Here is a 22,511-nt window from a genome sequence, read left to right as displayed (position 1 = left end):
TCTAGAGAGATCTTCCCCGGGACCAGGCCAGAGAAACCTGTCCGTGCCCGGCGGGCAGCTCGGAACCTTTGTCCAGAGGAAAACGAGCCACAGCCTCGCCCAGCCAGCCCCGAATGTCCGGTGAGCCTGGGGGTCCGGCCGGAACCTGCTTCCCGCCAGCAAGCTCCAGCTGCTCCTGGGGGAGGGGGGAGGTCACCGAGGGCACCGGAGAGCCCGGGCCCCTGCCACAGCTCACCCTACGGTGGAAACAAGGCGGTGCCCAGGAGGAGATCCCTGGGCTGACGGGCACTGCCCGCCCCCTGCAGAACACACCCCGGTACTCGGGTTTGGCGGGTGCGGCCCCAACCACAGTTCCCAGGCCCCGCCCCTGAGTCCTGAAGTGTGGACAACACAGCTGCCTCAGGGGCACCGGACCCCCGGACCACATACACAGGGGCCAGCCAGCCCCTGGATGAGGCAGGGGTTGAGCAGGCGGTCCGCGTTATCCTGAGGGTACGTGTGCCTGTGTGTGCTCACCAGTGTGTGCAGGCCTGTGTGTGCTCGCGTGTGTGCACGCCTTTGTGCTTGCGTGTGTGCATGCCTGTGTGTGCTTGTGTGTGTGCACACTCACCTCCGGTCATAACTGGCTCCGTAGGGGAACTGCTGCCGTTGCCCCATGCCCAGGGCAGACATGGCCCCCGAGGGGCTCTGGTTGTACACGTCCTGCATGCTGCTGGCGGGCATCTGTCCCTGCGCCAGGAAGGCCTCACTGCTGCCAGGCACTGTGGGCGGGAAGGACGGGGCAGAGGGTCAGGCGTCCTCCAGGTCCAGGGTTCTCCGGTCATGCCTTATTCCCGCCTCAGCCGCGGTCGCGCCCTCCCTTCACGCCGACAGAGCCGGAAGAGACGCATCCCCCCACTGGCTCGTTAGACACGGCGGCCGTGGTCAGGCCCGGGAGTGGCCAGGCACCCGGGGGCCGGAGGCTCTGACGTGGGAAACCTGGCGCGAGCACAGCGGGGCGGGGAGGACAGCTGGGGACACGGGAACCTTGTCTCAGAACTGCCAGGAGCCCACCCGGGCCACACCGAGAAGGGGTCCTGCAGCCAGCCCCCTCCTCCAGCGGACAGGTACCAAACACCCCCGCGACCACAGGTCAGTGGCCACACCCCAGTGCCGTGCCAGAGCCAGCGGGCGACCCCGAGCTACAGCTCACCAGCTGTCGCAGAGCAGCTAAGACCATGCCTCCAAAGTGTGGTCACTAGGGAAAGCCGGAGTGGGACCAGGCCAGCTGAGAGAACTCAGCTGAGAGAACTCAGCACAGGAACCCACGGGAGGCTGCGAGGGAATCTGCTTCACACGAATGTCCATGGACCTGCTCTGGCCTGGGACCAAGTCCATAAGCATGGTGAGGCAGAAGGTGCCAGGACAGAGCAGGGGTGAGGTGGGAGGGGCCAGACAGCAGGGGTGAGGGAGGGAGGGGCCGGGACACAGCAGGGGTGAGGCAGGAGGGGCTGGGACACAGCAGGGGTGAGGCAGGAGGGGCCAGGACAGAGCAGGGGTGAGGGAGGGAGGGGCCGGGACACAGCAGGGGTGAGGCAGGAGGGGCTGGGACACAGTAGGGGTGAGGCAGGATGGACTTCTAGAGCCTGGCAGGGGAGCCCACAACCTCCCTGCCCCCTGCCCCCCACCAAGAAATACTATTTTTCTGTTTTGTTTTTGTTTGGGGCCACACCTGGCAGTGCTCAGGGCTTACTCCTGGCGGGGCCTGTGTGGGGTGCAAGGCTCGCATCTGTAATCGTCCCCCCCACATTACTGTCCTATTTTCAGAATCCAAACATGGACCACCCCACCATCACCAGGGCCCATCCGGAACATTCTAACATCTTATTCCACTCTGGCCTTCACAGAGCCTTGAACCTGAGCTCCATCGCGTCCGGAATTCCTGAGATTTCCCGGCAGCATCTTTCCTGACCACAAGCGGCACCCCACAGAGACGGACGCGGCCGACAGCTAAACTGGGGCGTAGAGGAACGCCCGGAATCCAGTCCCTTCTGCTAACGGGGTGGCAGAGGCCCCAAACCCACGCTTCTGAGGTCATTTACTTCTTATTTTTACGGGTCCCTGATGCTTTGGGCCCCACCCTCAGGCGCTGTCCCCCTCCTGAGGCTATGGCCAGGGTGGCCCTGGGGAGCTCTGAGGGCTCCTCCCGATCTCTGTAGCCTCAACAAACCCTGCCCAGCCCTCGAGCTGCGTGCATGCTCAGCCCCGACTCCCTTCTCCCCACGTCTACGTCCCAGCCCCTCCTGCCTCACCCCTGCTCTGTCCCGGCCCCTCCTCTGATTCCCTTCTCCCCACATCCACATCCGGCCCCTCCTGCCTCACCCCTGCTCTGTCCTGGCCCCTCCTCTGACTCCCTTATCCCCACATCCACATCCGGCCACTGCCCCTCGGCTCCTACCATGCCTCCGCCCCCGCCCTGACACCCCCGACTGCCCAAGGCTTCTTCCCCTCCACACGCCAGCAGAAACCGTGTTTCCCAAGGCGCTGAGCCGGGCAGATGGGAGGCCCGTGGCTTGCGGCCCGTCCCCTCCAGCTCCTTAGACGGCCTGGGGCAGCCCCAGCGCCAAGCCCACGACTGGCCGTGCGCCGACAGCAGGGCCCCGCGGCTGGGGCTTCCCCAGAGGGGAGACTGAGGCACCCACCTTTCCGCATCCCGCCGAAGGGGTCCTTGTTGGGCTCGTAGGGCACCCTGCCCATCACGTCCGGGAGGCCCAGGCCCTGCTGGTAGGGGGCGCTCGGGGTCATGGAGTTGCGCTTGGGGAAAGACGACTCGCTGGCGTCCGAGAAGGGGTCGTGCACGCTGACGGTGCTGCTTCTGGGGAGAAGAGGGGCGGCGGCATGAGGCGCACCCCCGCTCGGGACCCTCCCTCGCCGCCCCGCCTGCCCGCCCCGGCGCGCGGCCTACCTGCCCCCTTGCATCGGGGTCATCTGTCCGTGCGGGGTGGACGCCGGCGTGGGCGGCTTTAGGTCGCCCGGAACCTCGGCCATCGAGTTGCTGCCCGTCGACTGGGGGGTCTGGGGGCCTTGCAGAGACCCTGAGTTGGCTGCGGGGAAGTGCACGGAGAGAAAACAGGGGCCCGCGGTCACCACGGGCGAGCTCAAGGCTGGCAAGGGGGACACCGGCCGCGCTGGGCAGGGCCGAGCAGGGCGCTCTGGCGAGACCACTCGGAGACCGGCTTCCCCTGGTGCTCGAGAAACGCCTTTGCCAACGTACTGAGCAGGTGCTTGTCCGGGGAAGCAACGGGCAATGGGGTGCAAAGGGGGTACGGGGCCGGTAAATGTGCCACGCTGCCCACCAGGGAGGGATGGGTGCCCGGCAGTCAGAGGGAACTGGGGTACGCGCGGGGGAGCAGTGCCGTCAGACCCCTGCTGCTCCAGGGGAAACGCAGAAACACCAGGTCCGGGTCCAAGGCAAGGAGAAGCCGGAGTTGAAAACCAACACTACAAATCAACCAAGGGCCTGGGGCCCGTCCACCCCGGGTCACTGGGGCCGGCCTCGACGAGCACGGCACTACCAGACAGCACCGTCGGGCACTGCGACGGGCTGCCTGCACTTGGCATGTTCTCCAAGGACAGTCATCCCTGGGGCCACAGAACAGGAGTCTTGGGGGCGGATCGGGGGCGCCGTCCCTACTGCGAGTCCCTCACGCGGGCTCGGGAGCCAACAGCCTCCTCCCAACAGCCGGCTGCCAGCTCGTGGGGGCCCGGGCGCGTTGGCGATGGCTACTCGGGGTCCTGGGCGCACTGGCGATGGCGACTCGGGGGCCCGTGACCAGGCCATGGCGTTGCAGGACAAGGGCCACTGGGAACTGGCTCTGCTGCACTGACCACTGAGGAGAACAGCAGCCCCTCCCCCATCCTTGTCGCTCTCTGGACCCCACAGGCCTCGGGGAGTCGTGTCTCCCTCATGTCGGATCCACCTTCAGCCCTTCGCTCCCACCCGGCTTTGACTGGGGAGAAACCGCGTCAGTCAGCGCCGTGCAGGGTCTCCCAGTCGAGTGCTCTGGCCGGAGGAGGCCCGGCCCGCGGGGAGGGCGAGTGCGAAGGGGGGACTCCCTGGTGCCCGGGCGCCCCGCGGCGAGGCGAGACACAGAGGCTCAAGCCAAGGCCAAGGCCAAGGCGGCAGGTTCTGGCCTGGCCGCAGGTACCGTCTCCGTCGGCCAGCGGGAGGGGCTTGGCCAGGGGTGCAGGGGCTGGCGTGGGGCAGGGGCAGGGGTGCGGCAGGGCACCGCCCCGGCACCTGCTCATCCGCAGGCTGTCTGGGGACCATAATGTGGGTCAGCGTCCTCCTCCCTGAGCTGGCCGTGGGCCCCCAGCCCACAGTGTGAGGCGGGCGGGACCCAGCTCTGACGCGGGGGCAGCGTGCGTGCATGTGCGTGTGTGTGAGCTCTGATGCTGGGGCAGCGTGTGTGTGTGTGTGTGTGTGTGTGTGTGTGCGTGCGCTCCAAGGAGCCAGGCTCAGGGGAGGGGGCCTTCCTGCCAGGCTGGGCGCTGGCCCCGAGACCCCTCTCTGCAGGGGCTCTGTGGGCGTGGGCGGTCCTGCCCCAGGGGAGGCGGGGGGGGGGGGTCCCGACTCAGCAGCTGCCCACGGCTGGCAACGGCCACTCGCGAACGCTGGCAGCAGGCCGTGAACTCGCCGTCCAGTGGGGCCCCCTGTTGGGCTGGGCAGAGCAAGAGGGCGGGGGGGTGGGGGGGCTTGGCGCCTGCCGGGGTCCCGCGCTCACCGGGAGAGGGCGGCTGCAGCTTGGGCTGCTTCTTGGTGTCGCCTGAGCTGAAGACCTCGGGCGGCGGCTCCTCCCCGCGCTCAATCTTGCACTCGAAGGCGAACAGGTACTGGATGTACTGCTTCTTCAGGGAGCTGGCCGCGCTGCTGGACGTGCCCACGCTCAGGCTGGTGGCCAGCTCCCGCCACTTCTTGTTCTTGTTGACCTGGGGCGGGGAGGGGGGACACGGTCATCGCTTGCACCCGAGATGCCAATGACGACAAGGGACTGCGGAAACGCCGTGGTGCTCCCGCGCCCTCCTCAGCATTTACAGGGGTGAAGACTGCGACGGCGACACCTAAAGGCTCCCTGCTGGCCCCTCACGGCCCCCAGCCGCCTCCCTGTGCCGGACTGTGACCACCCTGGGGGCCGGCCCTGCGCGTGAAACCCCGTCCCCCCTCGCCCGGGCATCAGGGCCAGAGAGACAGGGCACGAGTGTGGAGAAAGAAGAGCAGAGAGGACAGGAGTCCAGGGGGCACTCAGGGGTTCTGCCCCGCCTCGGGAAGGGGCTCCGAGGGTCGGACACACGATGCCATGTGGCACTGCACGGGCACAAGCGCGCACGAGCGGGCCGAGGTGGGCTCTGGTGCGGGCAGGGAAGCGGCTGGCGGCAGCGGCACCCTGAGGCCCCTGGCTCTGTTCACTGAGCACCCGAGAGCCAGAGCAAAGTCCCCAGAGACGGATGGGGTACTCTGCACCCGGCTCCCGGGAGAGTCTGTGCCAAGGACTCAGGAGGGGAGGGGAGAGGAGAGGGGGAGGGGTCTGGGTGCTGGCGAGAGGAGAGAGATCCAGGTGCAGGGGACGCGAGGGGAGAAGGGTGAGGGAGAGGCAAGAGGTCTGGGTGCAGGGGAGAGGTGAAAGGGAGAAGTCTGGGTGCAGAGGAGAGGCGAGAGGGAGGGGAGAAAGTAGAGGTCTGGGTGCAGGGGAGAGGTGAGGGGGAGAAGTCTGGGTGCAGGGGAGAGGCGAGAGGGAGGGGAGAAAGTAGAGGTCTGGGTGCAGGGGAGAGGTGAGGGGAAGAAGTCTGGGTACAGGGGAGAGGTGAGAGGGAGAGGAGAAAGGAGAGGTTTGGGTGCAGGGGTGAGTGGAGAAGTAGGGGCCCAGGTGCAAGGACAGTGGAGAGGGGAAAGGTCTGGGTGCAGGGGAGAGGAAGGAATGGGTGCAGGGGAGAGGAGAGAGGGAGAAGTCTGGGTGCAGGGGAGAGGCGAGAGGGAGAGGAGAAAGGAGAGGTCTGGGTGCAGGGGTGAGGGGAGAAGTAGGGGCCCAGGTGCAAGGACAGTGGAGAGGGGAAAAGTCTGGGTGCAGGGGAGAGGGAGGAATGGGCGCAGGGGAGAGGTTGGCATCTGGGCTGCAGAGGAGAGGTTGGGGGTCCAGGCACAGGGGGAGGGGTGAGCACCCCGCTGTCCCCTCTGCTCCCACCAGCGCCCCCCTGCACGCCGAGGTCTCGGCCTGATGAACCAGGCTGGCCTGTCTCAGGAGTGCGGGGGTGCCCGGGCTGGGCTGAGGGGCCTGCCCCGGCTCCGGACAGACACCGGGACCGGGAGACGGGGTCTTCACAGCCGTCCGAGAAGTGGCAGGGGACAGAGTGGCGTCCAGCCGCCGCCCTCCCGAGCCCCCCGCGCCCGGCCCCGCCTACCTGGGCCAGGCCTCCGATCTCTTTGACGCAGACGTAGAGGCGGAACAGGTCCAAGGGCTTCTTGCCCACGGCCGGCAGGCTGGCCACGGGCGAGCCCCGCTCCTCCATGAAGGTCAGGTAGCGGTCCACCCACAGCTTCCGCTCCGGCTCGTTCCCCAGCTCGTACACCTTGGTGATCTTGTCCCCGGTGGTGGTGGACGAGCTGGACTTCTGGGGGGAGGGGCGGGGGGCAGGGGAGAAGCGGGAGAAGACCGTGAGCGGCCACGGCCAGGAGCCTCGTACGCCACCGCGGTCACCCCGTGCACAGCGTGAGGGTGACGGATTCTTGGGCACGCCAGGCGAAGGGCTCCACGGGCCTGAGTGTGTGGCTGGGCAGACGGCAAGGAAGAGCTGCTTTCCCTGGCGGGGCATCGGGTCCCAGAGGCCCGGCCAGCCACAGGCCATGCCTCGCCCGGTCCCGCTGCCTGTCCTTGGCCGGGGGGCAGCACGTGTGACACGGGCTCAAAGGCGGGGCCCAGGGTTGTGACGGCTTTGGTTCTGTGGCCGCATGCTCTCTGGGGCCCAGGCTGCGGCCAGGGCTGTCGGTACCTTCCATCTCAGCCCCTCCCACCCACCAGGAAACACGCTTTAAAGATGCGGTGGAGGGGGGTGTCCTCCCGCCAAGGACCCCTGAGCACCGACTCCCGACCATGCGTCCAACCCGGCTCTCTGGACACGGCTCTCGGGGCTGCCGGGGCTTCAGGACTCTTGGTCTCTCATTCATTCCGAGACGGAAATGCCCAAAGTGGCCCTACTTGGGGGCCCCATCTGGACGCACAGGACCTGCCCCCTGCCAGATCCTCCACTCGTGCTGTTCAGAAGAGAGACCCCCGTCCCCGACGGACTCGTGCTCAGATCCTGGGTTTCTATTGTGTCGCTCCGGCTCTCCACAGCGTTGTTCAGAACTCCCTCCCTCAGACAGCAGCTGAGCGTGGACTCAGCCTGCTGCTGTGACGGCACCTGGTCTTGGCAGTGCTGACCTCTGGGACCGGCCGCGAAGGGACGCGTCCTTCCGGCCCAGGAACTCGGAGCCTCTCAACTGGTTTGGTGGAAAATTAAGTCGCCACAAACAATGCAGAAAGCCTCTGCCCAGTGTGGGCCCCTGTGGACATGCTGCAGGTAGGGGGTCAGGGCGAGGCAGGGACACCTGGTGTCCACACCTGGTGCCCAGGAGGGTTCCGGCCCGGGGAAGCTCCATGTGTCCCCGGTGCGGGCTGGGCAGACCTGCGGGTGGGGGCCGTCCTGCACGAGCCTTGACAGGGCCGGGGGTCACTCCCTGGGCGGCAGGGCAGGGAAGGAGGCTTCGGCCAGTCCAGGCAAGGGTGCTGTGTTTGGCCCGCGTCTTCCTGGCTGTGCCCCCATTTCTAGGCGAGACATGCCCGTGCCAGCTGCCCGCCGGGAGCTCTGCCAGCAAACGGAGCGTCTGATTTCAGGCCCGTCCCCTGGACTTTCCCAGGGAGACCAAAGGGCACGTCGGGAGGCTGGGCCTGAGTCTGAGCTCGTCCATGTCCACGGGGACGTGTCGGGCTCACAGAGCCGCTCTCCTCTTCCCAAGTGGAAGAACTGCATTGTTCATGGCGAGGCCACTTGCTCCCTCAGGGCCGAGGCCCCCCACTGTGGCTGGCGCCGCAGGTCTGCAGGGACGGACCCCCGAGAAGGTCACCACCGTTCTACATGTGGTCTGCCGGGGTCACACTTGCCGAAGCAAAGCACCATCAACAGTGATGAGACGGGAGTACACCTGGCACGGCCTTTATTTCTGCCTCAGTGCTTGGATCCAGGAAACGGTTCCCCTCCTGCCTCCAGTCTGAACCCTCAGCCCGGAGAGAGTCCTTTCCCGGCCGGGACTTTTCTACCCAGAAGTTTGCCTGTCAGTTCTGAGACTTGACGGCTGGAGAGTGGAGAGGGCGTTTGCCCTGCATGCAGTTGACCCGGTTTCAATCCCTGGCATCCCATATGGTCCCCTGAGCACCGCCAGGAGTAATTCCTGAGTGCAGAGCCAGGAGTAACTCCTGAGCATTGCCGGGTGTGACCCAAAAAGCAAAACAAATAAATCATTAAAAAAAAAAAAGTTCTGAGACTTAAGCCAGTTTATATACAGGGAACAGATCACGAATACGGAAAAATTTGGACAAAAACTAGGCATTCAATTTTAAGTATAACTATATCACGGTCACTGCCATCCCGTTGCTCATCGATTTGTTCGAGTGGGCACCAGTAACGTTTCTCATTGTGAGACTTATTGTTAGTGCGTTTGGCAAATCCAGTATGCCATGGGTAGCTTGCCAGGCTCTGCCGTGCGGGTGTGATATTCTCAGTAGCTTGCCGGGCTCTCCGAGAGGGGTGGAGGAATCGAACATGGGTCGGCCGCGTGAAAGGCGAACGCCCAACCACTGTGCTATCGCTCCAGCCCAGTATAACTATATTGCCAAAAAATAAAAAAATGCAGTCAACAATTCATTTCTTTTCTCCCTTATATTTAAGTAGAGTGATAAAGGTTTCCTGTAGCTTAGCCTGTGACCCTGTCTGGGGCTGCAAAAGTGAATGTGGGGACGTGGGGGTTCGTCTAAAATGTAATTTCTTTCTATGAATTAGTACCAGAAAATATGTGACTCATTTATCTTACGTTCCTGTAGGCCCAGGTTCACATAAAGATTCTCAACTTTGGAGCAATAGCACAGCAGGTAGGGCGTTTGCCTTGCATTCGGCCAACCTGGGTTCGATTTCCAGCATCCCATATGGTCCTCTGAGCACTGCCAGGGGTGATTCCTGAGTGCAGAGCCAGGAGTAACCCCTGTGTGTTGCCAGGTGTGACCCAAAAACCAAAAAAAAAAAAAAAAAAAAGATTCTGAACTGGACAGAGGAACCGAGTGGGCGACAGTCACGCGCCCTCCCTGCCCTGCTGGTCTCTGGACAGACGCTCCCGAAACGCCTCATTCAGGAATCCCACACAATGGTCCTTTTTTTGTGACTATGGACAGAGGAATATTAAGGCCGACAGAGTCTCCTTGCGGGTACTCTGCGTCTCTCTGCTACAGCCAACGGGAAGCAACACGTGAGCTCATCTGCAGGTGTGCAGGACAGAGCCCAGGGCTCCCCCGACTCGAGGCAAACACTCCCCCGCCGGGCACCCGCCCACGATGTGACCTTCCCGTCTCCAGGGCTCCGAGGGAGACGCAATCTTCACAAAGCGCTTCTACGACCTTTCTGTTAACTTCCTGGGAAACGCCGGGGTGGATCTGCCGGCCTGGGCATGGGGGGGCGGACAGCCCCGAGTCTCCGCAGGCGGCTGTGAGAGCAGATGAGGGCTGAGGCCAAACTTGTCTCCTCCGTGGCTGCTATTGGTGCCCACGGGAGCCGGGAAGCCCCCGTCTGACAGACCTGTCCTGAGTCCCCAGCGGGTCAGACATCTGAACACGGCCACGATCGGACGGAGTTTGGGCCCAAGAAACCCAAGCCGACCTCAGGCTTCGAGAGGTGCCACGGTGGTTCTGTGAGCCCAAGTCAAGGACAGCCGAAAGCCACACACGGTGCCCCATGCATTGATTACCGGCGAAGCCCCTTTCCCAGGTGAACCATCAAGACACAGGGTGCATGAGAGAAGTCATCAATCCCCAGCCCCGCCCCAGCCCGGCCCCCTGCGGGAAGACCCGGAATCCACTTACAGGGCTGGAGGGGGTCTTGGGCCAGCCCGGGCTGCTGATGCTGTCGCTCTCGTCGCCGTGGAAGGAGGAGATGCTGGCGGAGCTGGGCGACATCGGGGACGGGACGGGCAGGTTGCCGGGGGTGGGGGGCTGAGAGACGCCCTGCGAGCTGTAGCTGTCCTGTGGCGGAGGAAGAGACAGTGAAGGGCAGGGCACGCCTTAGCGGGACAGACACGAGGGCCACGGGCAGGGATGGCGTGGCACACGGGCACGCTGGCTGGCGGCGGGAGACGGGCACCCAGGCCCAGGCTGACTTCCGGGGTGCAGGGGGTGGGGGCAAAGCATGGACGACCCCTTAAGAGACAGAACGAGGACGGGGCAGGGGCGGGCACCTCACGGAGCAAACAAGGCGGGAAAGCAAATACTTAATATGCCCCGGCCAAAAAGGCCCAGAGAGGCAGCTCTAAGCTGAAGGCACAGTGGCCGCAGGTGTCAAGGCCAGGCCAGGCCCCTCCCGGCCCCCCAGGCCCCTCCCGGCTCCCCAGCCCCCAGAGTGGCTTGTTCCTTCGGCCTGCACCCACCTGGGCACTGAACTACCTTTCAGATCCACACCGTGCAGGGGCGGGGGGAGCAGAGGGGGGAGCAGACGGGACATACCTTGGCCTTGCTGTCGGCCGGGGCGGCGCCTTCCTCTTTGCCGTCAGCCTTGAGGGTCATGGGCAACTTGGACTCCCCCGGAGACATCATATCTGCAAGACCCATAGACGCTGAGCGAAAACAGGGGGGAGAGAGGAGGGTTAACCGCCGGCTCCCACAGAGACCAGCTCCGGGGTGCTTCAGGGGACCCGCAGTTTTCCCTCAAAGGGAAAACAAGGAAACGGGGACCGAGACTCCCAGCGGCCGGCGCCTGAATTCGGGCGCGCCACAGCCTCGCAACCCCTTTTGATGGCAGGGAGAGAAAACCAACCATTTACTCGAGGGCCAACACGCCAGCGGGCACCGGTACTAGATGCATAAAAATTCAGAATCTCGCTGGCACCCAAGGCGGAGGTGCCGGGTGAGAGAAGCCGAGGGCTCAGGCTGCTCTGCAGAGGTGAAGCCGGCGGCTGGGCCGGACCCTTAGGCCCACCCAGCCCGCCCTGGAGCACGCATCTCGCTCGTCTCCACGCTTCTTTGCTCCCCTGGGGAAGCCCGTGACCTGCCTTGGACACAGACTTCTTTCTCTCTCCTTGCGCCTTTCCAAGAAAGTTTTAGTAAAAACTACCTTGAGTCACGCACACAAAACCCAAATGACACCACCGCAGCAGGGAACCAAGGGCTCTCTTCATCGTCCCGAGTCACAGTCGGGACCTCTGCAGATCACCGACATTGTGCCCTCTTCACCGGAAACCCTCACCTGCCGCGTGGGCTGTGCGCCCGTGGGGGGCCGTTTTCACGGGCAACTGCAGACTCAGTACTGCGGAGAGTACTGAGTACTCAGTACCTGCGAACGCCACGCTGAAGGAGGGCGCCCCCCTCTGCCCGGCTGGGTACCCTCTCTGCCAGCGCAGCACCAACAGATCACCCCTCTGGGTCGCACCGGCAGCACCAGGGGCTGATCCCAGGAGTCGCCCCAGGGATGCTGGGGACCGGGGCTCCCACCTGGGCGTCCCGCATGCAACGTGCTCAGTCCCTCCAGAGATCAACTCTTCTCTCTGGTTTGTGTTTTGGGGCCTCGGCTGGCGGCCTGTGCCCGGGATGGCTCCTGGCAGTGCCTGGGGAACCTTAGGGTGGCAGGGACGGAACCCGGGCCCCCGGCAGGCACGCAGAGTCTGACCCGGCCCGCTGAGCCGCCCACCCAGCAACCAGTGAGTCTCAGCGGCAGCTCAGCTGACCCCCCAGGAGTGAGTCCTCCAGCCCGGCAAGACGCCTGCCCTTGCTGAACACTTCTGCCAGGGACCAACGGACATTTTCCAGGTCAGGTCGCAGTGGGGGCTCAGGGTGGCTTCCTGGGACTGGACGCTGGAGCCCCCCACGCACCATGCCGGGATGCCACACGCAGATGTTTGAGGACGCAGCACGGCGGGGAAGGGGAGACTCGGGAAAAGCTGGAAGCAGCCCCTGGTGTTGCGCCCCCCACCCCCACCCTACCCCACCCCAAGACTCGAGCTGGCTCAGCCCGGCCACTGCCCACGCGCAGACGGAGTGGCCTGGGCCAGGAAAAGAAAGGGCGTGCAAGGGGCTGCGCAGGTTGGCCACCACAAATCTTTGATGGCACATGTTCACGCATTACTATGTTTTAGGAAATAATTAGCCTGAATTACTGCAGCAAGAGGCGAGAGGGCTCTGGTGACGTGGCTGGCGGGCTCGGCGGTGCTAATTTGCTAATATCGTTAGCGCCGCTGCAGGTTGAGACCAGAGGCCCTGCCAAGAGGGCCGGCCCGGCCACGAGGCTGGCTGGGAGCAGCCCAGGAGCTCGGAGGCCAGCGGCCGCGCCAGGGTCCTTCCTCCCCTGGCGCTTTCTCCCCCTCCCCAAGTTATTTCCAATACTTGGACTTAAAGAACTGGAACAAAAAGCTTTTCTCAAGTGATGCAGCTGCAGGGGAAAAAAAATCTATTTGGATCAGCTGAAAATGCTGTTATTTCTGTGAAAGTGTGAAGCGGAGAGAGGTTATGGGCAGAGGCGCCTGCTCTGGGCGGAGGCCGTGTCCCTGGGCAGTGGGAAGCCGGGCACTGAGACACACCCTCTGCAGACACCAGCGTGGCACTGGCCTTGCTCGAGGCAGACCCTGGTCCCTGAGCCCCACTGTGAGTGACCCCTAGGCTGGAGCCAGCAACAGCCCCTCAAAGTCTGCTTGGTGTATGTAGCGCCCCCTCCCCCAGCTCCTCTGGTCATTCACCGTGCGGCCAGAGGGTCCCGCCAGTCCCGTGACTGCAGAGAAAGCCGCCAAGTCCCAGGCATGTGGCTTCTGGAACCTTCCTCAGCACTTGTAATGAATCACGCCTCGCTCTAATTTTGGCAGGCCGGGGGAGTGTCCTGCTCGACGCACCAGGCCTGTCCACGGGCACGGAGGCAGCCCAGAGCCTGACTGGGTCCATCTGTGTTCCTCTGATTAATGTTGGTACTTTTCACCGCCTTCCAAAGCCGACCCAGATGGACACAGCATCCACGCCCGGCAGTTTCCCCAGACTCCTGCCTTCTCCTCGGCACGACACGAGGACGACGGCAGCCCGGTGTTCTGAGAGCTCAGCAAGGCCGGGGTGGGGAGCCGAGCTCCGTACCCCCGCCCCGGGGGCAGTGCCACTGGCCTCGGTGCAGGCCAAGGAGGAAGTGGTCTTGCAGTTTTCAGTCCTCGAGATTCTTCCCTGTGGAGGGCTGCAGAGGCCACAGGCCGCCCCGGGCACAGGGGCGCGAGGATTCCCTGTTTCCCAGTAGAAAGGCCAGCTGTAAGGGCGCGCTTCTGCCATCTCCGTCTTTGCCACCATCATCATCGTCGCCCTCCTCCTCCTCCTGCCCTCTGTGAGTGCCTCCCTGAATGGCCAGAGAGGGGCAGGACAGGCCGGGGGGCCGCGTGGGTGCAGCTGGCGTGCAGGGGCGGGCGTGCCTGGCAGTGCCAGCTCTGGACGGCCGAGCTCTCGGGGGCTCACACACTCCGAGGGCACGAGAGGGTCTCCTGGTGCGCTGAGAGCCGGGCGCTGCCCCCCTGCTTGTCCACGGGCCCCTGGGACCCCTTCCCCGAAGACGAGCTCAGATCCCCCGAGATGAGCCTGCGGCCCTTTCCTCGTCCCCGTGATGACAGCCAGACTCCGTGCAGACCGCCCCTGGTTTCTCAAAGCAGACACGCACCCGCGGACGCTCGTGGTGATGTAAAGGGGCCCGTTCATGCACCGTGGGCTCCGGAGATGGACCAGCTCCCACGAAATCAGCAAGGAGGAAGGCCTGAAGTGCCCCGATGCCAACACGGCTCCAGGGGGGCACCGCGCCCCTTGGGATGGCCAGGCCCAGGAAACAGGCAAAGGCCGCAGACGGCTGTTCCTCCCTGGCCTCGTCTCTGCTGTCCTCCGAAACCACAGCAAGAATCACCTGCAGCCAGCAAGCAGCTCCCGGCACCGCTTCGGCCGTGACAAAGGCTGGGGCTGTGGCACGGCAGGGACGCGGCTGGCCTGGGCTCCAATCCTCGGCACCCCAGAGGGCTCCCCGAGGGCAGAGCCAGGAGCAGACTCTGAGCACTTCTGGCTGTGGCCCCCCAGACCAGAGACAGCCACCGGGGATGGTGCCGCAGACCCTGAAAGTCCCTGGTGACGGGGCCTCGGTCTCAGCACGCAGAGCGGCCACCCCGGGCAGGTCCGGTGATGCTCCCGAATTCCCCGACAGTGCAGCACTGGGTCAGGGCTCGTGCCCTGGGCAGCGGGGCCCGGACAGCATGGTGGGACGGGCCAGCACGAGGTGCTTCAAGCGGTGCCGCTCCAGCTACAGGAACTGCTCCGAGGAAATGACCAGGAGTCCCGAGAAGTAACCCAGGAGCCGGGAGGACTGTGCACTTGGGGCCCTCCGGGGGGTTCCGGACAGGGGCCAGAATCCGGAGATTTCGCAGCTGTTCCAGACTTGTGTCGCCCTGAAGGAGGCTCTGGCCTCCCATCTACGCGGGGAGGGGCCCGGGCCTGGCACTGACGGGAGGAGGAGGAGCTGGTGTCCTTGTAGCCGCGCCCAAGGGCTGACTGTGAGGGGCACGAGGCAACGCTTCTCCTCCAGACGTGGCCCCGGGCAGCAGCACCGGGCGAGGGGCCTGCGTGAGACGCTTCCCGGAGCAGTGCAGGGTCCTGTGAGACGCTTCCCGGAGCAGCGCAGGCAAGTAGACTCGGGGCTCCTCACCGGGAAGACACCCCGCGGCAGCCCTCTCTCCCTCCCGTGACGGGAAGAGGCCACCGCCAGCGGCCCCCGGGCACAAGGATGCAGGGACAGGAGCCCGTGACACGCCGGCAGGCACGGGAGGGCCTCTGGCTCCTGCACGTGTCCACAGCACAAGGGGTGTTGGGAGGCCAGCTGTGGGTTCCGGCCGGCACCCACATCTCATCACACTGTCCTCGGGGAAGGACATGCCTGGGGTCACCAGGGACGTCATGTCCAGGTGCAGTGGATGCGATGGATGCAGTGGGTGGGAGGGACACAGTGATGGAGGGACAGAGGGAGGGACAGTGACAGAGGAACAAAGGGAAGGACAGTGATGGAGGAACAGAGGGACAGTGACGGAGGGACAGAGGGAGGGACACTGTGACGAGGGAACCGTGCAGGGATGACCCACAATCAACACAGCACACGTGCTGACTGCTCCCTGCTGGCGACCTGCACACACCCCGGCCCTGCCTGCTCCGTTTTCCAGGTCGAGTGAGGTGACGCGTGACAGCGTCAGGGTGGGCGGATGGTCCTGCAGGAGGGCACTCGCCGTGCACGTGGCTGAGCCAGGTCCAATCCCCGCCTGCACGGCCAGTAGTAAGCCCCGGCCCGGCGAGGAGTTAGCCCTGGGCACAGCTGGTGTGGCCCCGAAGCCAAAAACACAGCAGCGATACCCGAAGGGCTCCGGGGGCCCCCGCCCCGAGAACCACCGCGACGGCCTCGCCCTCGCCCCAGCTGGCGTGTGGGTCGCAGCCCGGCGGGCGGGGCAGGCCCGGCAGGCCCGGCCCCCTCCCCGCTTACCTGTGGAGCTGTTGACCATGTTGGACGCCATGCTGTAGGCGGGCGCCTGGGCGTTGGCCAGGCCGGCGCTGTTGTTCACGGGCTGGCTGTAGGGAGAGCCGGAGGCCATGAGTCCGCCCTGGTTCAGGCCGGGGAAGCTGCCTTGCCTGTGGGAGAGAGTAGAGATGTCCGGGCGCTCAGCAGCGCCCCCCGCAGGCCGCCCCGTGCCCCCCCCAAACCGCGCTTCAGAACCACACCCAGGGCGTCCGGCTGCGACATGTGGGGAGACAGACAGGGCGAACAGCAATCACAAAGGCAAGCAAGGCTGACTTTTTGGGTCACACACTGTGATGCCCAGGGGTCACTCCCAGCTCTGCACTTTGGAGTTACTCCTGGCGGTGCTCAGGGGATGGAACCCGGGTCGGCCTTGTGCAAGGCAGATGCCCTACCCACTGTGCTATGGCTCCAGCCCGACACTCTCCCTTTTTTTTTTTTTTTTTGCAAAACTGACTTCTAATGGCTGGAAAGGCCCGACTCCTTTCTGACATTACTAAGTATCATTATCAAAAATGAAACTTAAGGGGCTGGAGTGATAGCACAGTGGGGAGGGTGTTTGCCCTGCACAGGGCCAACCTGGGTTCAATTCCCAGCATCCTATATGGTCCCCTGAGCATCGAGCCAGGAGTAACCCTTGTGCATCGCCAGGTGTGACTCAAAAAGCAAAAAAAAAAAAAAAAAACTTAAAAAAAAATGTGGTCAAGAAATGTAACTGAAACTAGCATTTTTGGGTTCGTTATTTAGAAACATTCCTTTTCTGCCATAAGGAATGTCTGCGGAAGCTCTCCCCGGCGCCCTCAGCCCTGGCCCTTGGCGTGTGGGAAGCGGGCACCACGGAGCAGGCCCGTCTCCCCGCACCCACGCGCACAGCCCTTCCCGGGTGGCGGGGGAAGGGGGCCGACGGTGAGCCCGCCCACAGCCCAGACCCTATTCACCATCTATTCACGCCTGCGAAGAGGCGAAAGGCCTTTCCTGCCAGGCGGGACACGTGTGGCCCGGGAGGTTGTTCTCCAGGAAACTGCACAGTGAGTGTTCGGTGGACGACCCCCACGAGGACCCCCTGCGACCCCCCTCTGCGACCTGCCTTCGGAGGAGAGGCCAGACAGTGCTCGTCTGCTCCCCACGAACGCGGACGAAGACCCCCCCTCTACCTCCAAAGTGCCCTTCGACAGCTCCCGAAGGGTAACGGTGGGGAAAAGTAAACACCAAAGCCTTTCTGAAAGGCAGTGACACAAGCGACACGCTGCTCTCCGGGGCAGCCGCTTTCGGCGCTCACAGTGCTCGGGCTCACGGAGGCCTGAGCACGGACCACGGACAGGCTCTCGGGGTCCAGGCCCCCCAGCACCCACAGAGTACACTGCTCAGGTGCTCCCCCCACAAAAAAAAATAAATAAAGGGTGCTTTGAGGCTCGAGTGTTTATTTCTCTCTTTGTGCATGTTCCAGGACCGTTCAGGGAGACTGCACCACCACACGCCGCGAAGGCTGGGAAGGAACGTTCCAGAATGTGAGGGTGGGCTGGGGAAGGGGCACGGCTGCCCCTCAGGACCCTGGTCCCCAGGCCGTTCTCTGGGTGTCTGTATCACACCACTTCGCGTTCCCCAGGGTGGGTGGCTGCTGGAGTGATGGGGGGGGGTTGTGTGAGGCCTGAGGCAGGGGTGCATCCCAGGGTGATGGGGGGGTTGTGTGAGGCCTGAGGCAGGGGTGCATCCCAGGGTGATGGGGGGGGTTGGGCAAGGCCTGAGGCAGGGGTGCATCCCAGGGTGATGGGGGGGTTGTGTGAGGCCTGAGGCAGGGGTGCATCCCAGGGTGATGGGGGGGGGTTGTGTGAGGCCTGTGGCAGGGGTGCATCCCAGGGTGATGGGGGGGGTTGGGCAAGGCCTGAGGCAGGGGCGCATCCCAGGGGTGCCGGCCCCCGAGAAGGCGAGTGTGGGCGCTGGGCTCAGACATGAGGCCCTGCCCGGTGACACTGAGCACCGGCTGGGAGGCCCCTCCTGCGGAGATCCCACGCACGCAGGCATGCGAGCACTCACGGAACTCTCCGGAGAAACGGGCCCTGTGGGGACTGGCTGTGGACAGCCGAGAGCAACGGCCGAGACTCCTCCACGAGGCTGCCCGTCTGTCCCGCCCCGCCCCACCCCATCCCAGGGCAGCCCGGGGCCCCGCCTCCCAGGAGCCCTGTTTGCTGTCACGGACGTGCCACATGAGTGAGTGTGCAGAGGCCGGGCTGTCGAGGCCACTGGGGTCCTGGACGAGGGTGATGACCGCTGTCCCCAGCACACCTGCTGTGTCTCGGGGGGGAGAGGCAAACCCTGCCAGGCAGACGGCCAGCCCGGGCAGTGCCGGCCCTCACAGACCCCCTGCAAGTCTCGGGACACCAGGGGCCCATGAGCTGGGCGCCAGCTGCCATCACGGCCCCGAGTGGGGAGAGACGACCCTGACCGGCGCTGCACGGACCACACGGCCTGACTGGGCCACGTTGGGGCGCTGGCACCGTGCTGCAGACTGACCCGAGGAACATCGGGACAGCAGCATTAGCCGGGGCTAGACCAGCGGCAAAAACCACGTGCTCAGGCAGAGCGAGAAGGACTCGGCAGTACCCGGAAGCTCGCCTCACCCCTGCCGGGCTACACGGGCACCCTCACTTTAGGGAAACTCCCCTTGACTCGCTCCAGAGACTTCTCTCGCATACGGGGCTCGTGGCCAAGCACAGGGGGGAGGCATGACGGGCGCCGAGAGCAGCTTGTTCTCTCAGACCAGAACTGGGGCGGAGGCGCGATGCCCCCGTTCCTACAGCTCGGACACACCAGCATCGCAGGGACTCAGGAGCTCTGTGCAAATCTCCCAGACGCGGCGGCTGGCCCGGGAAGTGCCATTTATCTGTGTGTGCGCGGCCCTGAGGGCCGAGGGCTGGTCACGTGGTGAATCCACCGGAGCCGCGTGGTCCCTTGGCAGCACCTCACCAAGAGGGAAAGCCGGATGCGTCCGACACACCCCGACCCGGAGATAGTCTGGGTCTGGCAGGAATGCCAACGGCGGGGGGCGGGGGGAACGCCACCAGGGCTGACGACGAGGGTGGGGGAGCAGCTGCAGAGGGTGGGGGCCCACAGCTGAGGAACCCTCCTCTCCCCGCCTGCTCTGTGCGCCGGAGACACGAAAAGTTCCGGGGCCCAGAGTTCCTCGAAGGGCCGGGCAGGGGCTTTGCAAACGAGAAACGAGGGGTGGGTGTCTGGCACTGCCTGGCCCGCCGAGTGCCGCTGGGATGACCTCTGCGCACAGGCTGAGACCCCCAAGCAGACTAACCAACAGAATTCTCCAACAACCCCAGCCTGGGAGGAGAGGGGCTCCCGTGGGGCGGGGGCCGTGTCCTCTGCAGCCTCGGGCAGACATGGACCCTCTGAGCAGCACCGGGGCGGGAGGACACGGCCACCAGCGCCTGCGGGTGGGACCGTGCCAGGACGCGGCCGTCACCGTCACCACCACTGTAGCCACGGGCCGAGGAAGAGAGTGGCTGGCCAGAGGCGGCCGCTCCTCCCAACCAGGGGGCAGCTCGGCAGCTTTGGGGCTGGCAAGGCCTAAGGATGGACACAGACCCGCTCTGGCGGGAAGCACTCGGGTGCGAGGGGAGGGTCCCGGTGGGCCTGCCGGCAAAGCGCACTTGGACGTGGGGTGCGGCCACTGGCGGTCCTGGCACTAAACATGGCACCCTGGGCAGCCAGTGCTGTGTGGCAGGGAAAGGCAGCAATCTCTACGTGGCCCGCACCAGGCGGCAGGCCTGCTCTGAGCAGCAGGGGGGCCGACAGCACCCCCTCCCGCCCGCCACCCCCCTTTCCTACAGAGGGGCGCGGGGACTGGGGACAGCAGAGCCCGACCAGCGAGCCCCGGGCTCCTGCTGCACGGGGCTGAGGGTCACGCAGCCTGAGGCTCGGCTGCCACGCTTTCTGCCCTTCTTGGAGAGCTGCGGGTGTCTCCTACACACACACACACACACACACACACACACACACACACACACACACACACACACACACACACACACACACACACACACACACACACACACACACACACACACACACACACACACACACTCCCGCCCCACCCGTCCACCAGGGGGAATTTCTCTCTGAGTCCTGCAGCACCTCTCGGCCCACCAAGACCTGAGGGGGAGACGGAGTCTCCGGCCAAGCCCGTGGGCACTGCGTTTCTCCAAGGCCCTGTCCTCCCCTCGCAGAGAAAAGACGAGGCCCCGCCCAGCGAGCTTCCAATGTGCCCACGGGACCCGACACAACCAGCAGTGCAGGGAGGGAGGGGACACACCCGTCACAGACGAACCACTCGGAAAAGCCAAGCCCGATGGGGGAGCAAACCCGCCTGAGCCGGGGCTCCAAACCCCGGGGCACACGTGGCGTCTCAGAGCACACCTCCTCCCAAACGGGGCACACCGGGGGCTGGGTACGGCCACGTGCCCAAGAAAGAAGGTCTAAACTACCCATGGAACGGAACTGTCCCCTTTCCCGACAGAACCCCGTGCACATGGGGCGGAACCCGAGCTTGCTGGGCCCGCACTGCTGATGGAGCTGCCGCCAAGGCTCTGGGTAAGATGTACGCAGCCGCGGCGCCGGCCGCCTTTGCCTTCTTACTTTAATTAAGGAGGAGGCCGCCTTCTGAGGGGCGATCTGGGCGCTGCTGGCGAAAACGCAGCTCGGAGCTGTCCGTGCTGGTGAGCTAACATTGATTTTCTGCCCCAGTGGAGGAGATTTTACTCTGATGAATGCCATTTAAATTCATTTTACACAGCTGCTTAATGTGGCTTGGCAAGGCAGCGGCCAGCAAGCTTTGCGGGGCTGAACGGGACCCCTGTGCCCGGGAAGGGCAGGGCCGCGGCTGAGCGGCGGGGCGACGGCTTTGGCTTCCCGAGGCTACCGCCCCTCCCAGACGCAGGGGTCGCACAGGGAAGGAAGAGGAGAAAGAGACAACTCCCCCCCATCTGCTCCCCCCAAACCCTGACGGCCTGGTTCTCGCTTCTTTATGAACGTAGGTTTATGTTGGCAAAACTCTGCTTGTGGGCCCACATCCAGGACCAGGTCTGCGGGACTGAGCGCACAGCGGCTGCCCGAATGAGCGTGTGCAAATGTTCGGATGACTGAAAAGCTGCTCGCTGGTGACAAGCAGTTAACACACAGTTCCTTACAGGAGCCAAGGTGGCTGCTCCCCGGTTTATCTTAACCAAACAACGTGGTTGTGGTCCCTTTCTACTGTGAAGAAAGCCCAGACAGGAACCCAATGGACCCATCCCGTCCTTTACATATGCAAAGTGAGATCAAGGCGTGGTTTTTTTCTTTTTTTTTTTTTTTTGCTACTAAACCACTCAATAATAATATACTCTGAGCGATTACCCCCTGAAAAATGTGACAGCCTGATATTACGTTTCTCTCTGGCAGGAGGGAGCGGAGGGATCCCTCTGGGTGCTGTAAGTAATTCCCGTGCTGCGGCTGCTGATAGCACAGCAACACGCACGTTTGCAGAGACGAGCGGGATGATCTGCTGGTGTTTCAGGTGCTGGGGGAGGGGGGCTGAGGGGCCCGGGCCATGCTTGCTTAGGGCTGGCCGGGTGGGACCCTCAGGACCCTCATGGGCCCGTGGATGGCGGCAGAGCGGCTGGCCAGGGGGTGGTTTCACTGCGTGTTGGGGTGCTGGCGGAGCAGGAAGGGCACAAACATGCCACCACAACAACACGGGGGGGATGGGGGCAGAGAGGGGTGAAGCCTCCTGCTCCCTGGGGGGGGGGGGGACGCAGACAAGGTACTTGAGGGGCTCTGCCCACGGGCCCCAGTGCCAGACACACACACGTGGAGGAACAGAAAGGCGCCTCCCGCCCCTCTGAGCTGGCCATCCTGTGGGGGGGGTGGCGGGAGGGGGTTCACTTCCAGGTCAAGGTGGTCCTGGCAGCCAGACGCCTGCCCTGTGACAGCCCCCAGCGAAGGCCTGAATCCTGTGGCACCTTGGGGGCACATTGCAACCTGCCCGTACTGGTTCGGCTGGTCCGGTACGGGAGCCCGAGAGCTGCCAGGAGTCAGTGAGCTGCCAGGAGTCGGGGTGCTGGCGAGGAAACGGGGGAGCACCCGCCAGCCCGGGGAACAGAAGGACCTCTTCTGGCTGTGGTCTGTGGCCCAGGGTGGGGCCCCGTCGGCCGGGCTCCACGCTCGGCATCCAGGCTCGGGTCCGAGCAGACTCTGGGGCCAAGCAGCTGCCCACGAGTGCAACTGTGTAGCAGCTCTCAAGAAAGACAATGAAACAAAAAATAAAAACCAAGGAGCAAGGGGAGGGGGCAGAGGAGAGGGAAGTAAGAGCCTTGGTGGGTAGGAGCTGAAACATTCCACAGGCCCCTCTTGGTGCCCCCGGGCCCCAGGGGAGAGAGCCGGTGGGCGGGACGCGAAGGTCAGGCCTGGGACCCAGCCACACTCATGGCCGGCAAGGGGAGAGGCGGGGGGGGGGGGGGGGGATGTCCCGCATGGTCGTTTATATGAGAGACTCCCTCAACTGCTGAAAACGGGAGCCGGACAAGACGTTTTAATCAAATAGAATTATGCTTTAATCTCCATGGTTATCTTCTTTCCAGATTGCTATCCACGGCTTCATGTCAAATGCAATCAAGCACTTTCTACTTACACAGAAAATAACT

General features: G+C 64.3%; 1 protein-coding gene across 1 annotated transcript in view; it reads right to left on the bottom strand.

Moving 5' to 3' along the window:
• Positions 1–22,511, bottom strand: part of ARID1B (AT-rich interaction domain 1B) — a 289,999-nt gene that overhangs the window by 9,341 nt on the left and 258,147 nt on the right. The window contains exons 9-16 of the mRNA XM_055137243.1: positions 15,793–15,938; positions 10,776–10,885; positions 10,140–10,298; positions 6,436–6,645; positions 4,764–4,968; positions 2,945–3,083; positions 2,682–2,854; positions 611–761 (exon numbers count right to left, since the gene is read on the bottom strand). Of these exons, the coding sequence (XP_054993218.1) occupies positions 611–761; positions 2,682–2,854; positions 2,945–3,083; positions 4,764–4,968; positions 6,436–6,645; positions 10,140–10,298; positions 10,776–10,885; positions 15,793–15,938 (1,293 nt within the window). The remainder of the gene's footprint in view (positions 1–610; positions 762–2,681; positions 2,855–2,944; positions 3,084–4,763; positions 4,969–6,435; positions 6,646–10,139; positions 10,299–10,775; positions 10,886–15,792; positions 15,939–22,511) is intronic.

Source organism: Sorex araneus, chromosome 4, assembly GCF_027595985.1.
Source record: "Sorex araneus isolate mSorAra2 chromosome 4, mSorAra2.pri, whole genome shotgun sequence".
Lineage (NCBI taxonomy): Eukaryota > Metazoa > Chordata > Mammalia > Eulipotyphla > Soricidae > Sorex > Sorex araneus.
This window is presented reverse-complemented; position numbering and strand designations above follow the sequence as displayed.